Source organism: Lepidochelys kempii, chromosome 1 (genome assembly GCF_965140265.1).
Source record: "Lepidochelys kempii isolate rLepKem1 chromosome 1, rLepKem1.hap2, whole genome shotgun sequence".
Lineage (NCBI taxonomy): Eukaryota > Metazoa > Chordata > Testudines > Cheloniidae > Lepidochelys > Lepidochelys kempii.
The window spans coordinates 258,582,964-258,596,715 of record NC_133256.1 but is presented as its reverse complement, the minus strand read 5'-3'; the positions used below and the strand labels follow the sequence as shown (position 1 = coordinate 258,596,715).

At 48.4% G+C, this 13,752-nt stretch overlaps 1 protein-coding gene and 1 long non-coding RNA gene across 3 annotated transcripts in view; one reads left to right on the top strand and one right to left on the bottom strand.

Moving 5' to 3' along the window:
- The window catches only part of FAM83F (family with sequence similarity 83 member F), a 22,783-nt gene extending 16,863 nt beyond the window's left edge, over window positions 1-5,920 (bottom strand). For both annotated transcript variants that reach the window (XR_012156540.1, XM_073326875.1), the window contains exons 1-2: window positions 5,458-5,920; window positions 493-660 (exon numbers count right to left, since the gene is read on the bottom strand). Coding sequence is in view for 1 of the 2 variants with exons in the window: in XM_073326875.1 (XP_073182976.1) it covers window positions 493-660; window positions 5,458-5,901 (612 nt within the window). In the remaining variant the exon portion in view is untranslated. The remainder of the gene's footprint in view (window positions 1-492; window positions 661-5,457) is intronic.
- LOC140904508 (uncharacterized) lies at window positions 5,466-13,752 on the top strand. Its single transcript, XR_012156542.1, has 3 exons — window positions 5,466-5,763; window positions 7,650-7,891; window positions 13,605-13,752. It is a non-coding gene; the product is annotated as an uncharacterized lncRNA (long non-coding RNA).

Below are 13,752 nucleotides of genomic sequence, written 5' to 3'. Positions count from 1 at the left end.
CTGTCTTCTCCTTCTCCACTCAGCACCAGAGAACCATTTTCTTACTCTCCTGCTTTCCAATATGGCTCCTGTCCCCAACTCCCCTCTGCCAACCAGAGCACATTGCAACTAGAAGGGACTCAGCTATCCATCCAAACAGTCTCTGATCCACCCCAGAACTGCAGCAGCTCAGCCCCTTGTTGGAGACACAAAGGCCCTTTAAGCTCTGGCCTGATCTATAATGAAAAGTTAAATCGACCAGGCTCCATCATTCAGAGCTGTGAAAAATTTTACACCCATAACACCATAGTTAGGTTGGCCTAACCTCCGGTGTAAACATGGCTAAGTCGAAGGACAAATTCTTCAGTCAACCTAGCTACTGCTTCTTGAAAAAAAATGAGCTATATTGACAAATAAATCCCCTTCTGTTGACGTAGCAAGTGTCTACACCTGGGCATTACACCGGAACATCTGTACCGTTGACATGGCCTCCATTGTACCACAGTATATTACCTGGATCTGGAAGCTACTGAGATTCATACACTTGCACATCTCCAGGAAGAACTTCACACCCTCCTCATCCAGGATTATATAGACTGGGATCCGGCACTTGTATGCTGCGTCCACAATATCTTGGAAGATGTCCCGGTCTGTAAACAGATCCATTACCACCGCAATGATCTGGAAGCAAGGATCGGGCAGAAAGAGAGGCAAGTAAAATACAGTATTAGAGATAGTGTGTTTGCATGTCCCCATCTCACTCCTAATATAAAACAAAAGGGTCTGGGTGCCAGGCCAGCTGGGTAGAGAGTATACTCAAGGCAAACTAAAGCGCGAGAGAAACACATGTCTGAACACAATTCAGTAATCTCATTATTTCCTGGCATGGCTCCCAGAGCCTGCACATGTACAAGGAAAGAGTTTGTTAGTTCTTGTTGGGAGCTCTCTTGTCATTTCCAGGGAATGCTGCATATTAATCAGAGGCATGAAGAACAACACAGCCAGCTGCCCGGTTTTCACCTCCACTGTGAGGCCTCTCCACCATGTTTGTCTCACAGTGATTTACCTACATGTGAAGAGACCCTGGAAAACCAAGGTTCACCTGCTCAGCACAAGGGGCCAGAGAAATTGTGGGCAGAGGAGACAGAATACTAAGGGTGTGGGGAGAAGTGGGATTTTGTTTTTCTGTTCCACAGATTCCCTTAAGAATTCTCCTACCTGGGCTGGGTTCACAAGAAATGCATTTCTATATCTGACCTAGGGGGTTCAAACACACCTGCTCATATTTATAACAACAGAGATGGTCTGGCATTCAGTTCTGCGTTTGTTGGTGCTACAAAAATCCTCCCCACCCCCTTTCACTTTGAATGCCCAACAGGATACATTTTTCCAAACACAAAATTTATTTAAAAAAAAGCAAAAGACTACGTTAACATGCTGTTAAACTCACAAAAGCCTGAACAGTCAGTGGTTACAGGAAATTACAAAGCAAGAAGATTGTTGGCACCCTTTACAATATGGGAAGGTGATCTCAAAGGGCTTTTCTCTGTGGTCTACACCCTACCCTATTCTCCCGTTTTAAAACACTAGAAATATCAAGTCCCAACTTGCCTCTTTCTCCTGAAAGACTTTCCCCAGCCTTTGGAAGGCTGTGAATGAATCACCACAGGAGGCTGGTCTCATTCATTTATGGCAGGCATGTAAACTTGGGCAGTGAGAGGCGCTCTGCACTACAGGCTGGGAACAGAGTTGTCTGAATAAAGTTTAAATTCCATGGGCGCCGTTCACAATGGCCAGCAGTATTGTGTTAAACAGAGGTAGCATGAAACTATTTTAAACTCTTTTTCAACCCAATCAGGCAGTATGGTTCCCAGCTCAGTGCAGAGAAGAGCTCCTTTCCTTCAGCTGAAGGTTGGAAGAGGTCCAACTCAGGCTTCAAGGGGTAGTAACTACAGCGGGGTGAATAATCCTCACTAGAGAGGCAAATTGAATCTGGGAAAGAGATTGCCCTTGTATGCTCCAAACCATGCCACAGCAGACTCTCACCATACAGACAGGGACTTACCACTGCCAAAGACCATTGCTCCACCAGACCCGTTCTGTTCTTAAACGACAGACAGCTTCCAGCATACTTAGCTTCACGTATTTGCCACAGGTGATCAGAGAGTGAATAAGCTACACACACACACAACCACCTCTGTGACATAGGGCCAAATATGGCCAGCAAGTGGCAGAACACTGCCCTGTCATCAGATAGGATCTGGGCTTGAGTTCCTGGTGCAAAGGTGAAGCTAGACTAAAACAGTGGCAGGGGGAGGGCAAAATACTCCCAGCTCCACAGTAATTGCCCCAAGACCAAGAACAAACAGCGAGAGAGAAACATTCTGCACCTCCTGCAGATCATCTCTTCCTCCAGCACTCTGGGCAGAAGTCTTTATTACATTCCACCCCTCTTCTTGTGATGAGCAGTCCCTTTTCTGGCTGGGCTACATCAAGCCTAGGTGGGGACTGTCACCTGTTTACATTTGCCTTGGTAAACAAAATAATGTCACAAAAATGATGCCTTGGTTTCTCAAATAAATGCTGGGCCCTGGTTCCCCTGCAAACTGTAGGAATGGGATATACTCATGAAAACAAATGACGGCCCTGAAATTTTCTGAAAATAGGTGACAAATGCTCACCATGTGGCACTTGCTCCAGGATGTTTGTAATGCTGGCACAAATAGCGTATCACGGTTTACAAATTGGCAATGACTGTGCCATAGGGAAGATGCAGACAGGGTTACCTGGTGATGATCTCCCTAGATTACCTGGAAAAGTGACAAAGAGCAATTCAGAGTATGCGGGGCTACCCCCCACCACAGTTTCCCACCATCTTTATCTATAACATGGGGCTAGTTATTTCTGTAGTTCCACAGGTGTGCCTGACTCTTCGCGGACATGTAGAGGGTTGGCAAGACAATACTAGGCTACCTCACAGTGGCGAGGAGGCTTCATTTATTAATCTTTGTAAAACACTGATAAGCCTTAGAAATGTGCCATGTGTTATCAACACCTGCTCAGCCCCCCTCTGCAAGGGGAGAAAGAAGCTGCCCCTAAGACCATGATTTTTAGTGTCTAGCAAAGTTACAAATTTAAGCTCCCAGGCCCCTCTTTTGAAGGCCTTGTGCAGGTTTCCTTTGAGGACAAGGACTGAGGGGGTCAGATATGGAGCGCTCGTTTTGTGAAAAGTGTTCGCCCATTGGTAATTGATATGTTAATCTTTTATCATTTTTCTGTGCGAGTTCATTTGAGAGCATAGTGATTATCTGGTTTTATCCACATAGCTGTTTGGGGGGCATTTAGTGCACTGCTTGAGGTACACCACATGTTACGATAGACACATGTAGGACCCACGGATCTTGAAAGGTGTGATGGGGGGGGGGTAATGGTCATTGTAGCGGTGTAGATATAACAGATGCAAAACCTGCAGATGTTCTGGCAAGGTGCTTTGAGCTCATGGTTCCTGGTCTGTGATGAGCTTGTGTCTGAGAAGCTTGGTGAGTTGTTAGAAGGCTAGAAGGGGGAGGCGATGGGGGAGGGGTTAGGAAACATTTCTTTCAGGATGTGGTCCCCATTGAGTATGGATTGTAATAGTTTAGTGATACCCTATATGGGTTCTAGGGTGGGGTGGAGGGTGACAAATAGGGGTGACAGATGTCCCCCCCCCCCCCGTATTGAAGCAGGTTCTCTTGGGGTATCTAAGCAAGCTGTTCCACCATGTATTTAGCTGACCTGACCTTTCCCAGACCTGAAGAAGAGCTCCGTGTAGCTCGAAAGCTTTTCTCTGTAACCAACAGAAAGTGGTCCAATAAAAAAAATATTACTTCACCCACTCTGTCTCTAAGATCCTGGACCAACATGGCTACAACAATATTCTCTAGGTCAGTTCACATGAGCATGACAGGCAGGTTTATCTAGACAGGGCCATTAAATGTCCATGCAATCACCTTTGCATTGGGAGGAGCACAGGGTTTTCAGTTTGTCCAAGTCAGCAAAACAAAAAAAACCCCCAACAACTTTTAGCCACTTTTGGCCTTCAGGTACAGAGGCTGAAACAGCCCAATTCCTCACCACCCTGCCCCTTGTCTAGACATTTACACCAGTGCAAAGTGCAAAATAGATGTAAAATGCTACTAACTCAGAATACAAACATTTCACAGCCACTTTGCATTGATATGTGACTACACAAGGTGCAGGTGAACAATTAATCAGGCCTTCATTATTCAGAGTGGGGGAAGAAGGGGAATATGTAGTTTGAAGAGGGAATCTTTTCAGAAAACTGCTTCATATCCTGTCTCACATAGCAGATTCATTGTGAAAATCTTTGCGAGAGATATGTGTATATGGGGAGACCCAAACGGCACCCATTACCCACAGAAAAGCAGCAGGGAAGGGGAGGGATCAAGTAGCCTCCCGATTTGACATGTTTGAAAGTGCCAACACCAAAGGAAACCTGTGCAAGAAGAGAAGCCATTTTAAGTGGGATCTCTTTCCTGGAAGCCTCAGCTCAGCTGACAAGAGAAATACTCTTGATACATCCATGTTCCATGCAAACTTTTGGAATCTTCCTATTGGTTTGTCTTCTTGGCAGAGAACATTAACAACAGTTCTCTGCCCCCAAAAGATAAATACAGCTATATGTTGTCTCAAATCCAACTGTTTAGCAATCAAGACTGGATTAAGAGAGCATTCAACCACTAAACTATAGATTTAGAAATCCATCAAGAAACGAATCTATCTAAATTTACAGAGTTTAAATAGTTTTACCTACATATGAGAGAGAGAGAGAATTGAAAGAGACTCTAAATATGTGATTGTCTGAGCCACTGACTCAAACTGACAGTACAAAATGGGCAGCTGATATAAAACCCCATTAACAATGGGGTATCCAGTCCTGGATATAGATTCTTGATGGAGTCACTTTGGCAAAACTTATTTTTTGATTAACAGTAAAGTGACTGAATACAATGAGATGCTGGATAGGACATTAGTGGGTTATAGATCTTGGGGGCCCATAACTAACTGTCTCCTATTTGACACAGCAAGGAAAGAAAATCGATTTATTGTTGGGGTGTTTTCTCCTCTACTTTTTCCATCCATGATGACCCTCAAGTTCAAGCACTGTATGCCAGCTCCTTCCCAGAGGCCTCCCAGAATCCTTTACAGTGAAGCTCTATAGGACAGCGCCTGTCCCTGCAGCAATCACGCTCTTCACAGGACGTGCAAGAAAAGTGGCTCAGCGGATGACAAAGTTAAGCGCTGCGGCCCTCTGAAAGGAGGAGCTCAGTGGAAACAAGCCACCGAGCAGATCCGCTTCCCCAGCGGACTGAGCACCAGGGGGCGGTGGGGGCGTGTGAGTGCCGCAGCCCGCAGGGGGAAGGGCCCCCTCGCGGTGCTCCGGGGTGATGAAGTGAACCGGGGAGGGGACACACCTACCCTCTGTGCCTGCTGGATCATCTCCCGAATGATCTGCTTGAGGTGCGGCGCGCTCTCCTCCTTCCAGGGGTGGGTGAAGAGACTCACCCGGCTGATGCCCCGGTAGAAGTTCTTGTCCGTCCAGCCCAAGTCCAGCGGCGGCACCTCGGTGTCGGAGCACTCCGGCCAGTAGGCCAGCGAGACGCCCTCGCCGCCGGCCCCGCCGCCCTCCAGGTGCGCATCGTAGCCGCGCCAGCCGGCCGGCAGGGCTCGCAGCTCGCGGCTGGAGAGGAAGTCCCGCAGCTGCCCCTGCTGCAGCCGCTCCCGGTAGGCCGGCTCGCCCTGGGCGACCAGCACCTCCAGCGCCCGGCGCTGCTCCTCGCTGTAGTAGAACCTGGCCTGGGCCTCGGTCACCTTCTCGTTCACGTGCGTGTCGTCCAGGCAGATCAGCTGGGAGTCCGCCATGCTCGCCGCTCACCCGCTGCCGCCGGGGCCGGGAGACGGGGCGGGGCGGGGCGGGGCCGCCTCACCTGGCCGCGGCCGGCGCCCGCCCCGCTGGTGGAGCCGCGGCTGGGGGCGGGCTTGGTCCGGCGCCTCTCCCCCGGCGCCTACCGAGCTCTGCTGCAGCCCCTGCCCTTCGGGGCCAAAGCCCGGGGCACCACCCAGCCTGCAGGCAGGGGCGCCGGGGGCGGGATCAGCGCCCGCGGAGATGGGGACAGGGCAATGCTTTGTGACGGGCCCGCACAGCCCCCCTGGAAGCCACACGTCTTTAGTTAGGGGCATGGACTCACTGGCCACCCCTGGGCTCCAGTCACTGGCTGTCCAGAGGCGCCTCAGCCGTCGGGCACCCGCCACTGGGGCTCCCCAGCAACTCTGTGCTCCATGGCTATGTGCCATTCCCTCTGCCTCCAGCCACTGCTGGGAAGGCGAGGGCTGCAGGCCTGGAAGTGATTCTCCTCTACAGCTGGGTTGGAAGCATTCCCGGTTTTCTGCTATTGAGCTCTGATGGGTAGCAAGATGTCAGACCTTATACCTGGCAGTGGGCCTAAGAACATAAGAATAGCAATACCAAAGGTCCATCTAGCCTAGTATCCTGTCTTCCGACAATGGCCAATGCCAGGTGCTTCAAAGAGAATGAATAGGGCAATCATCAAGAAATCCATTCCCTGTGGTTCAGTCCCAGCATCTCTCAGGCAGATGCCTAGGGCCACCCAGCGCATGGAGTTGCATCCCTGACGGTCTTGGCTAATAGCCACTGATGGACCTGTCCTTCATAAACTTTTTTATTTCATTTATACTTTTGGCTTTCACAACATCCCATGGCAACAAGTTCCAGAGGCTGACTCTACCTTGTGTGAAGTAGCACTTCCTTTTTTAAAAAAACCCAACGGTTGCCTATTAATTTCATTGTGTGACCCCCTGGTTCTTGTATTATGTGAAGGAGTAAAGTATTCACTTTCTCTGCACCATTCATGACTTTATAGACCTAACATAAGAACAGTCATACTGGGTCAGACCAAAGGTCCATCTAAGCCAGCATCCGGTCTTCTGACAGTGGCCAATACCAGGTGCCCAAGGGAATGAACAGAACAGGTAATCATCATCAAGTGATCCATCCCCTGTCGCCCATTCCCAGCTCTATCATGTCCCCCCATAGCAGTCTCTTTTCCAAGATGACTAGTCTGTTTTTTAATCTCTCCTCATATGAAAGCTGTTCCATAGCTCTAATCATTTTTGTTGCCCTTCTCTTTACCTTTTCCAATTCCAATATATCTTTTGAGATGAGGTGACCGGAACTGCACACAATATTCAAGGTGTGGGCATGTCATGGATTTATATAGTTGCATGATATTTTCTGTCTTTTTATTTATTCTTTTCCTAATGGTTGCTAACATTGTTGGCTTTTTTGACTGCAGCTTCACACTGAGCAAATGTTTTCAGAAAACTATGCACAATGACTTCACGATCTCTTTCTTGAGTGGTAACAGCTACGTAGACCCCATCATTTTGTACGTATAGTTGGATTGTGTTTTCCAAACATGCCCTACTTTGCATTTATCAATGTTGAATTTCGCCTGCCAGTTTGTTGCCTAGTCATTCAGTTTTATGATATCCCTTTATAACTCTTTGCAGGCTGCTTTGGACTTATCTAGGTTGAGTAATTGTGTATCATCTGCAGACTTTGCTACCTCACTATTTACCCCTTTTTCCAGATCATAAATGAATATGTTGAACAACACTGGTCCCAGTACAGATGCCTGGGAGACCCCGTTATACCAACCAGTTTCTGATCCATGAGAGAACCTTCTGTCTTATCCCAGGGCTCCTTACTTTGCTTAAGAGCCTTGAGTGTGGGACCTTGGACTTGGACTTTCAGAAAGCCTTTGACACTATATCCACTGGATCACCCTTTTTAACATAGTGGTTGACCACCTCAAAGAATTCTGATAAATTGGTAAGGCATGATTTCCCTTTACAAAAACTGTGTTGACTCTTCCCCAACATTTTGTGTTCATCTAAGTGTCTAATAACTCTGTTCCTTACTATAATTTCAACCAATTTTCCTGCTACTGAAGTTAATCTTGGACTGAATATTGCCCATCCTGGGCCATAGACCAGTTTAATTTTGGCAGAGAAATTCCACCCTTGAGAAAGACAGTAAATATTTATCTGGCAGGTTTTATTGGTGTAAGCAGTGTCAGGATGAGCTCCACCCTGACATCTGGTGGTGAGGTGTGGCAAGTTGTGGAAAAGAACTTCAGGGGCCGATCTCATTTGCATAGGCACACCCACCCCGCCTAGAATGAGACCATAGCTGCCCAAATGGTCACTTTGGCTGCTGTGGGATCCCCAGTGTCTCTGTTATTGGGGCAGGAAGAATAAATTGTTATTACCCTGATTATGGGAACTGTGCTTGGAACTGTACATGGCCTTTTGTTATGATGGAGGGATTCACCATCAACTAAGTAGCACTCGCTAGGCAAGGGTCATGGGTTCCAAAACTCTGTGAATGGAGAGAGGCTGGGGACAAGTATTAATACTTGGTGGCAGGGGCCCCTTGGTTAGGGCCTTATATGCTAATTGCACTTCCTCCTCTCTCCACTGGGGAATATCAGAGCTAATTTTGATTTCATTAGAAGTCTGGTTATAGGCTGCTGAGCTTACTTTCGGCTAACAGTGCACCAGCACTGGGGCTCCCCTGCTACAAGCTGAATTCACCTAAGAGCTGAAATCACTGAGTGTTGTGTTAAGTAGTGGGGGAGCCTGAAGATATATTGTGGAGCAGTTTGCGGGACGGCTGGAGCGCCTTGTGGACAGGCTGGTGAAGCAGTTTGACGTGGAGCAGTTTGTGGATGGCAGGAGCTGCTTGTGGGCTGCGGAGCTGAGTGAAGGAGTTCGTGGGGCGGCTGGCGGAGCAGAGCGCAGCTGAGCGAAGGAGTTCGTGGGGCGGCTGGCGGAGCAGAGCGCAGCTGAGCGAAGGAGTTCGTGGGGCGGCTGGCGGAGCAGAGCGCAGCTGAGCGAAGGAGTTCGTGGGGCGGCTGGCGGAGCAGAGCGCAGCTATGGAGCTGTGGGGCAGCCAGCTTCAGATCATGTAAGGTGCCTCTTACCCCCGTCCCATCTCCACCCAGGTTGGGAGGTAAAGCTCCGCAGATAAAGTTTCGAACTCTGGGGCTGCCCTGACCAGGGACAGAGACGTTTGGGTCATTGGACTTTTGGGACTTTGGGTGATTTGGGGTTGCTGGACTCAAGAACCAAAGGGAAAAGGGCATGCCCCAATTTGCTTGGGGTGGGTTTTTTTTTTGCTCATGGGTTGTGTTATGAATCCTGTTGGTGGTGTTTCCCCAACATAATGCCACATTGTTTCTCTCTGTTATTAAAAGGCTTTTGCTACACTCAGACTATGTGCTTGCGAGAGGGGAAGTATTGCCTCTTGGAGGCGCCCAGTGGGGGTGGTATATATTTGTCCCAGGTCACTGGGTGGGGGCTTGAGCCAGTTTGCATTGTGTTATTGGAATGGATCCCCTAGATATTGAACCCGGCCCTTGTTGCTGCCAACTCTGATGGGCAGAAGGGTTACATTTTTGGGGGCTCGTCCGGGATCGCATGGGTCAGTACCCCTCGCAAGCACCTGTTGAGTGATCCACTACATTGGGAAACAATTTATATTTTTTTTGTTTGTGCTTATATTTTGAGGAAATTACTGTTTGTATAATGGCTAATATGTCAGGTTTGTTGGGCCCTGGTTCAGCAGCTTCTAGCTCAGAGGCTGCAGCCTCGGCTGATGATTGGACAAAAGCTCTGGGGCAAACATTGGAAAAGGTTGTGCTGCCCCATGCTGAGTCAGACTCTTGTTGTAAGTTAAGATTATTTGCTGGGGAGGAGGACTTTGAACCCTGGTTAGAGCATACCACTGAAATGCTGCAAGAGTGGGCCGTACCAGATGCAGAAAAGCGAAGATGCCTTATAGAGAGCCTTGGCGGCCCAGCATTAGATGTGATTCGCACCCTGAAGCTCATTGACCCTGGGGTCAGTGTGAAGGACTGCCTAGAGGCCCTTGAACACAACTTTGGGAGCGTAGAGGGCCCTGAAGACAGCTACTGTAAGTTCCTTAATTCCCGACAACAAAAGGGCGAGAAGGCTTCAGCCTACATACAGAGGCTGGAGAGACTGCTTCAGAGAGCTGTCATGAGGGGAGCAGTGACTGCTGAGCAGATGGATCAGACCAGACTGGCTCAAATTGTAAGAGGAACTCAGTATCAGAACCCGATTCTACTTCATCTCCAGCTAAGAGAACGACGGGAACATCCCCCAAGTTACTCCCAGCTGATAAAAGAGGTCAGAGAGGAGGAAGAAAGGCAGGCTGCCAGTGAGTTTTGGGAAGCCCAAACATCGGAGCCAGCCAGCACAACACCACTGCAAACGGCCAGTGTACTGATGGTGAGCACCAGAGAGGAACTTGCCCAACAAATGCAGGTCCTGATGGAACGGATAGCTGAGCTGCAAAGTACCGTTGACCGAGTTAAGACTTCCAGGAATAAGAAGCCTCAAACTGTGGCGATTGAGAAGCCCGCACTTAGAGCCACCATCCCCCCCAGGCGAAGGGGGAAAGGTCAATTCTTCTGCTACCGATGTGGTCAGGATGGACACAGTGCTGCCAAGTGCCGTAATGAAGAAAACCCCTCCTTAGTGTATGGAAAGCTGAGGATCAGTTGGGAGAGATCCGGTAGCTGCCAGAGAGTCTGGGGACGGGGACCCCCCAGGTCTGCAGGATTTGAAGATTCCCCCAGAAAAGACTGTCCAGCTGGGATCCCTGCAGGACTGATAGGGCCTCGAGCAGAGGTCATGGTGAGGATCGAAGGGGTGGAGTGTAAAGCAGTGCTTGACACTGGATCTCAAGTGACTATTATATTTCAGTCATTCTACCAACAGATGCTTAGGCACCTGCCTATACAGCCACTGACTGGCCTTGGCCTGTGTGGCCTCAGCATGGATGAATACCCCTACCAAGGGTATGTCATAGTGCACCTGGAATTCCCAGAGGAGGTTGCTGGGGTAAGAGAAGAGGTAGACACAGCTGCCTTAATATGCCCTGACCCTAAAGGGACTTCTGATGTGTCTGTGCTGATAGGGACCAACTCCAGTCTCTTCAAGGTACTCGCGGATTACTGCAGAAGGCGGGTTGGGGACCAATACCTGAATACCCTGATGATCCATACACTTTGTGCTGAAGCCTATAGGAAAATTGAGAGCGCTAAAAGGGACACATCTGAGCTACCGCTTGGGGCACTGACGTACACGGGCACAACCCCCTTAGTAGTGCCTGCAAGGATGGAGCAAGAAGTGCTTGTCATGAGTACCTGTCTGAAAGGCAGTAAACGGACATTAGCAATGATAGAGCAGCCGATGGGAGGAGAGCTCCCTGAAGGAGTGCTGGTCCCCAGTGGAGTCATAACCCTACCTGCTGAAGCCTAGGAAAGGGTGACTATACTGATTGCTAATGAAACGAGTCGTGATGATGTTGTGAAGCAAGGACAAAAGATAGCAGACCTCTTTGAGCCTGAGTCGATTGTAAAACCCCAGTGTGAAACTCAAGTTTCGACAATAGACCCAGCAAAGTTTGACTTTGGAGATTCACCAGTGTCCGAGGACTGGAAAGATCGCCTGAGGAAGAAACTTTGTGAAAGATCCAAGGTGTTCTCACTGCATGAGTGGGATGTGCAAAAGGAGTAGAGCACAATATCGGACTACATGACTCTCGACCTTTCAGGGAGAGATCTAGGAAGATTGCTCTCTCTGAGATGGAAGATGTGCGACATCATCTTCAGGAGCTGGCTGCAAATGGCATCATTACAGAGTCCCGCAGCCCATACGCCTCACCCATTGTGGTAGTCCGTAAAAAGAATGGGAAAATCCGGATGTGTATTGACTACTGCACCCTAAACAGCCGTACTGTGGTCGACCAGTACACTATGCCTCGAGTGCGAGATGCCTTAGACTGTTTGCTGGGAAGCCAGTGGTTCTCTGTGTTGGATCTTCGAAGTGGATACTACCAGATCCCTCTGGGAGAAGAAGATAAGGAGAAGACAGCCTTCATCTGCCCATTAGGGTTTTATCAGTTCGAACGCATGCCCCAAGGGATTTCTGGAGCACCTGCCACCTTTCAACGTCTCATGGAGAAAGTTGTGGGAGACATGAATTTACTGCGTTAGTTTATTTGGATGACCTGATTGTGTTTGGAAGAACCTTAGAGGAGCATGAAGAAAGACTTCTTAAAGTGCTTGATAGGTTGGAGGATTATGGTCTGAAGCTTTCAATTGACAAATGCCAGTTCTGCAGAACCTCAGTGAAGTATGTGGGTCACATTGTGTCCCAAGAGGGTGTGAGTACTGATCCTGATAAAATAGAAGCACTCACTACAAGGCCACGTACAGTTCCAAGCACAGTTCCCATAATCAGGGTAATAATTTATTCTTCCTGCCCCAATAACAGAGACACTGGGGATCCCACAGCAGCCAAAGTGACCATTTGGGCAGCTATGATCTCATTCTAGGCGTGGTGGGTGTGCCTATGCAAATGAGATCGGCCCCTGAAGTTCTTTTCCACAACTTGCCACACCTCACCACCAGATGTCAGGGCTCTGACGGGCAGAAGGGTTACATTAATTTTTTTCTTCAAAAATATAATGGCTCTTTGAAAGCTGCTCAGAGAAGTTGAATATTAAAGTTCTCATGGATTGGGGCAGAGTTCAGCTGAGGCAGTCAAAGCTGCTAATAAATACAATTTATCTATAGCTCTGTCATTTATTAAATGCTTATTACTACTACTACTAAAGTGGGATGTGTGTATTTTTAGCTAAATTGTGCATTCACTTGTTAGCTTTATTTAAATTAATACCTAGCTCTTATAATAGCACTTTTCATCAGTAGATCTCAAAATGCTTTCTAAAGGAAGTGGGTCTTATTGCCCCCAGTTTGAAGATGGCGAAATGGAGGCATAGCAAGGGACAGTGACATGCTCGAGGTCACTCAGTGTGCTGGTGGCAGGAAACCTGGGTTCTATTCCCAGCTCTCCTGAGACCCTGCTCAGTGCTCTGTCCCCTAGGCTACACTGCCTCCCATTAAATAAAGTTTGAACAACCACCATCTGCATTGTGCATTTTACCAGCAGTAGCAGAAGAGATAGTAAGGACTGGATTGTGTGTATTGTGCTATACACTGGACACACATACACTAAAGAGTCTCTTTCTCCAGCGACCTGACAACCCAGATGGGAAACAGGTGGAGATGGACAAACAAATGAGGGTGAGGACAAGGTAACAGTGAAACAATCATGGGCTCCTTATGCAGACAGTTAACACATCTGATTAGTCCCATTAAAGGCCATGGGATTGCTTATATGCATGAAGTTCAGCATCTGCATGACTGGGGCAGGGAAGCTGAACTCCCTCTCCCATCCCCCAGAAATGGTCCATTATGACTGAGCTGAGATAGCTTGAGAATCCCAGGTTGGGGAGGGGCTGCCTGCTCTGCTCCTGCCTGTGCTGTGCGTAAATAGAGGATTTTATTATTCCAGGCTGGAAGTTGGTACCTTTTGCTAGCATGAAATCACTTAACATTTTGAAGTAGCACTGTAGAGAAGCCCTTGCCAATTGAAATCCTTATTCTTAGGACAAGTATGGTGTTGTCAGTCGCATATGTAAGCTTCTCTTGATCTAATCTTTGGATCCCAGCCCTGCCCTGGAGAGCACAGTGAAAAGGAAGAGCCGCCTCTATTGTCCATTCAGCCTCTGGGATCTCAGACTACCAACAAGGAATG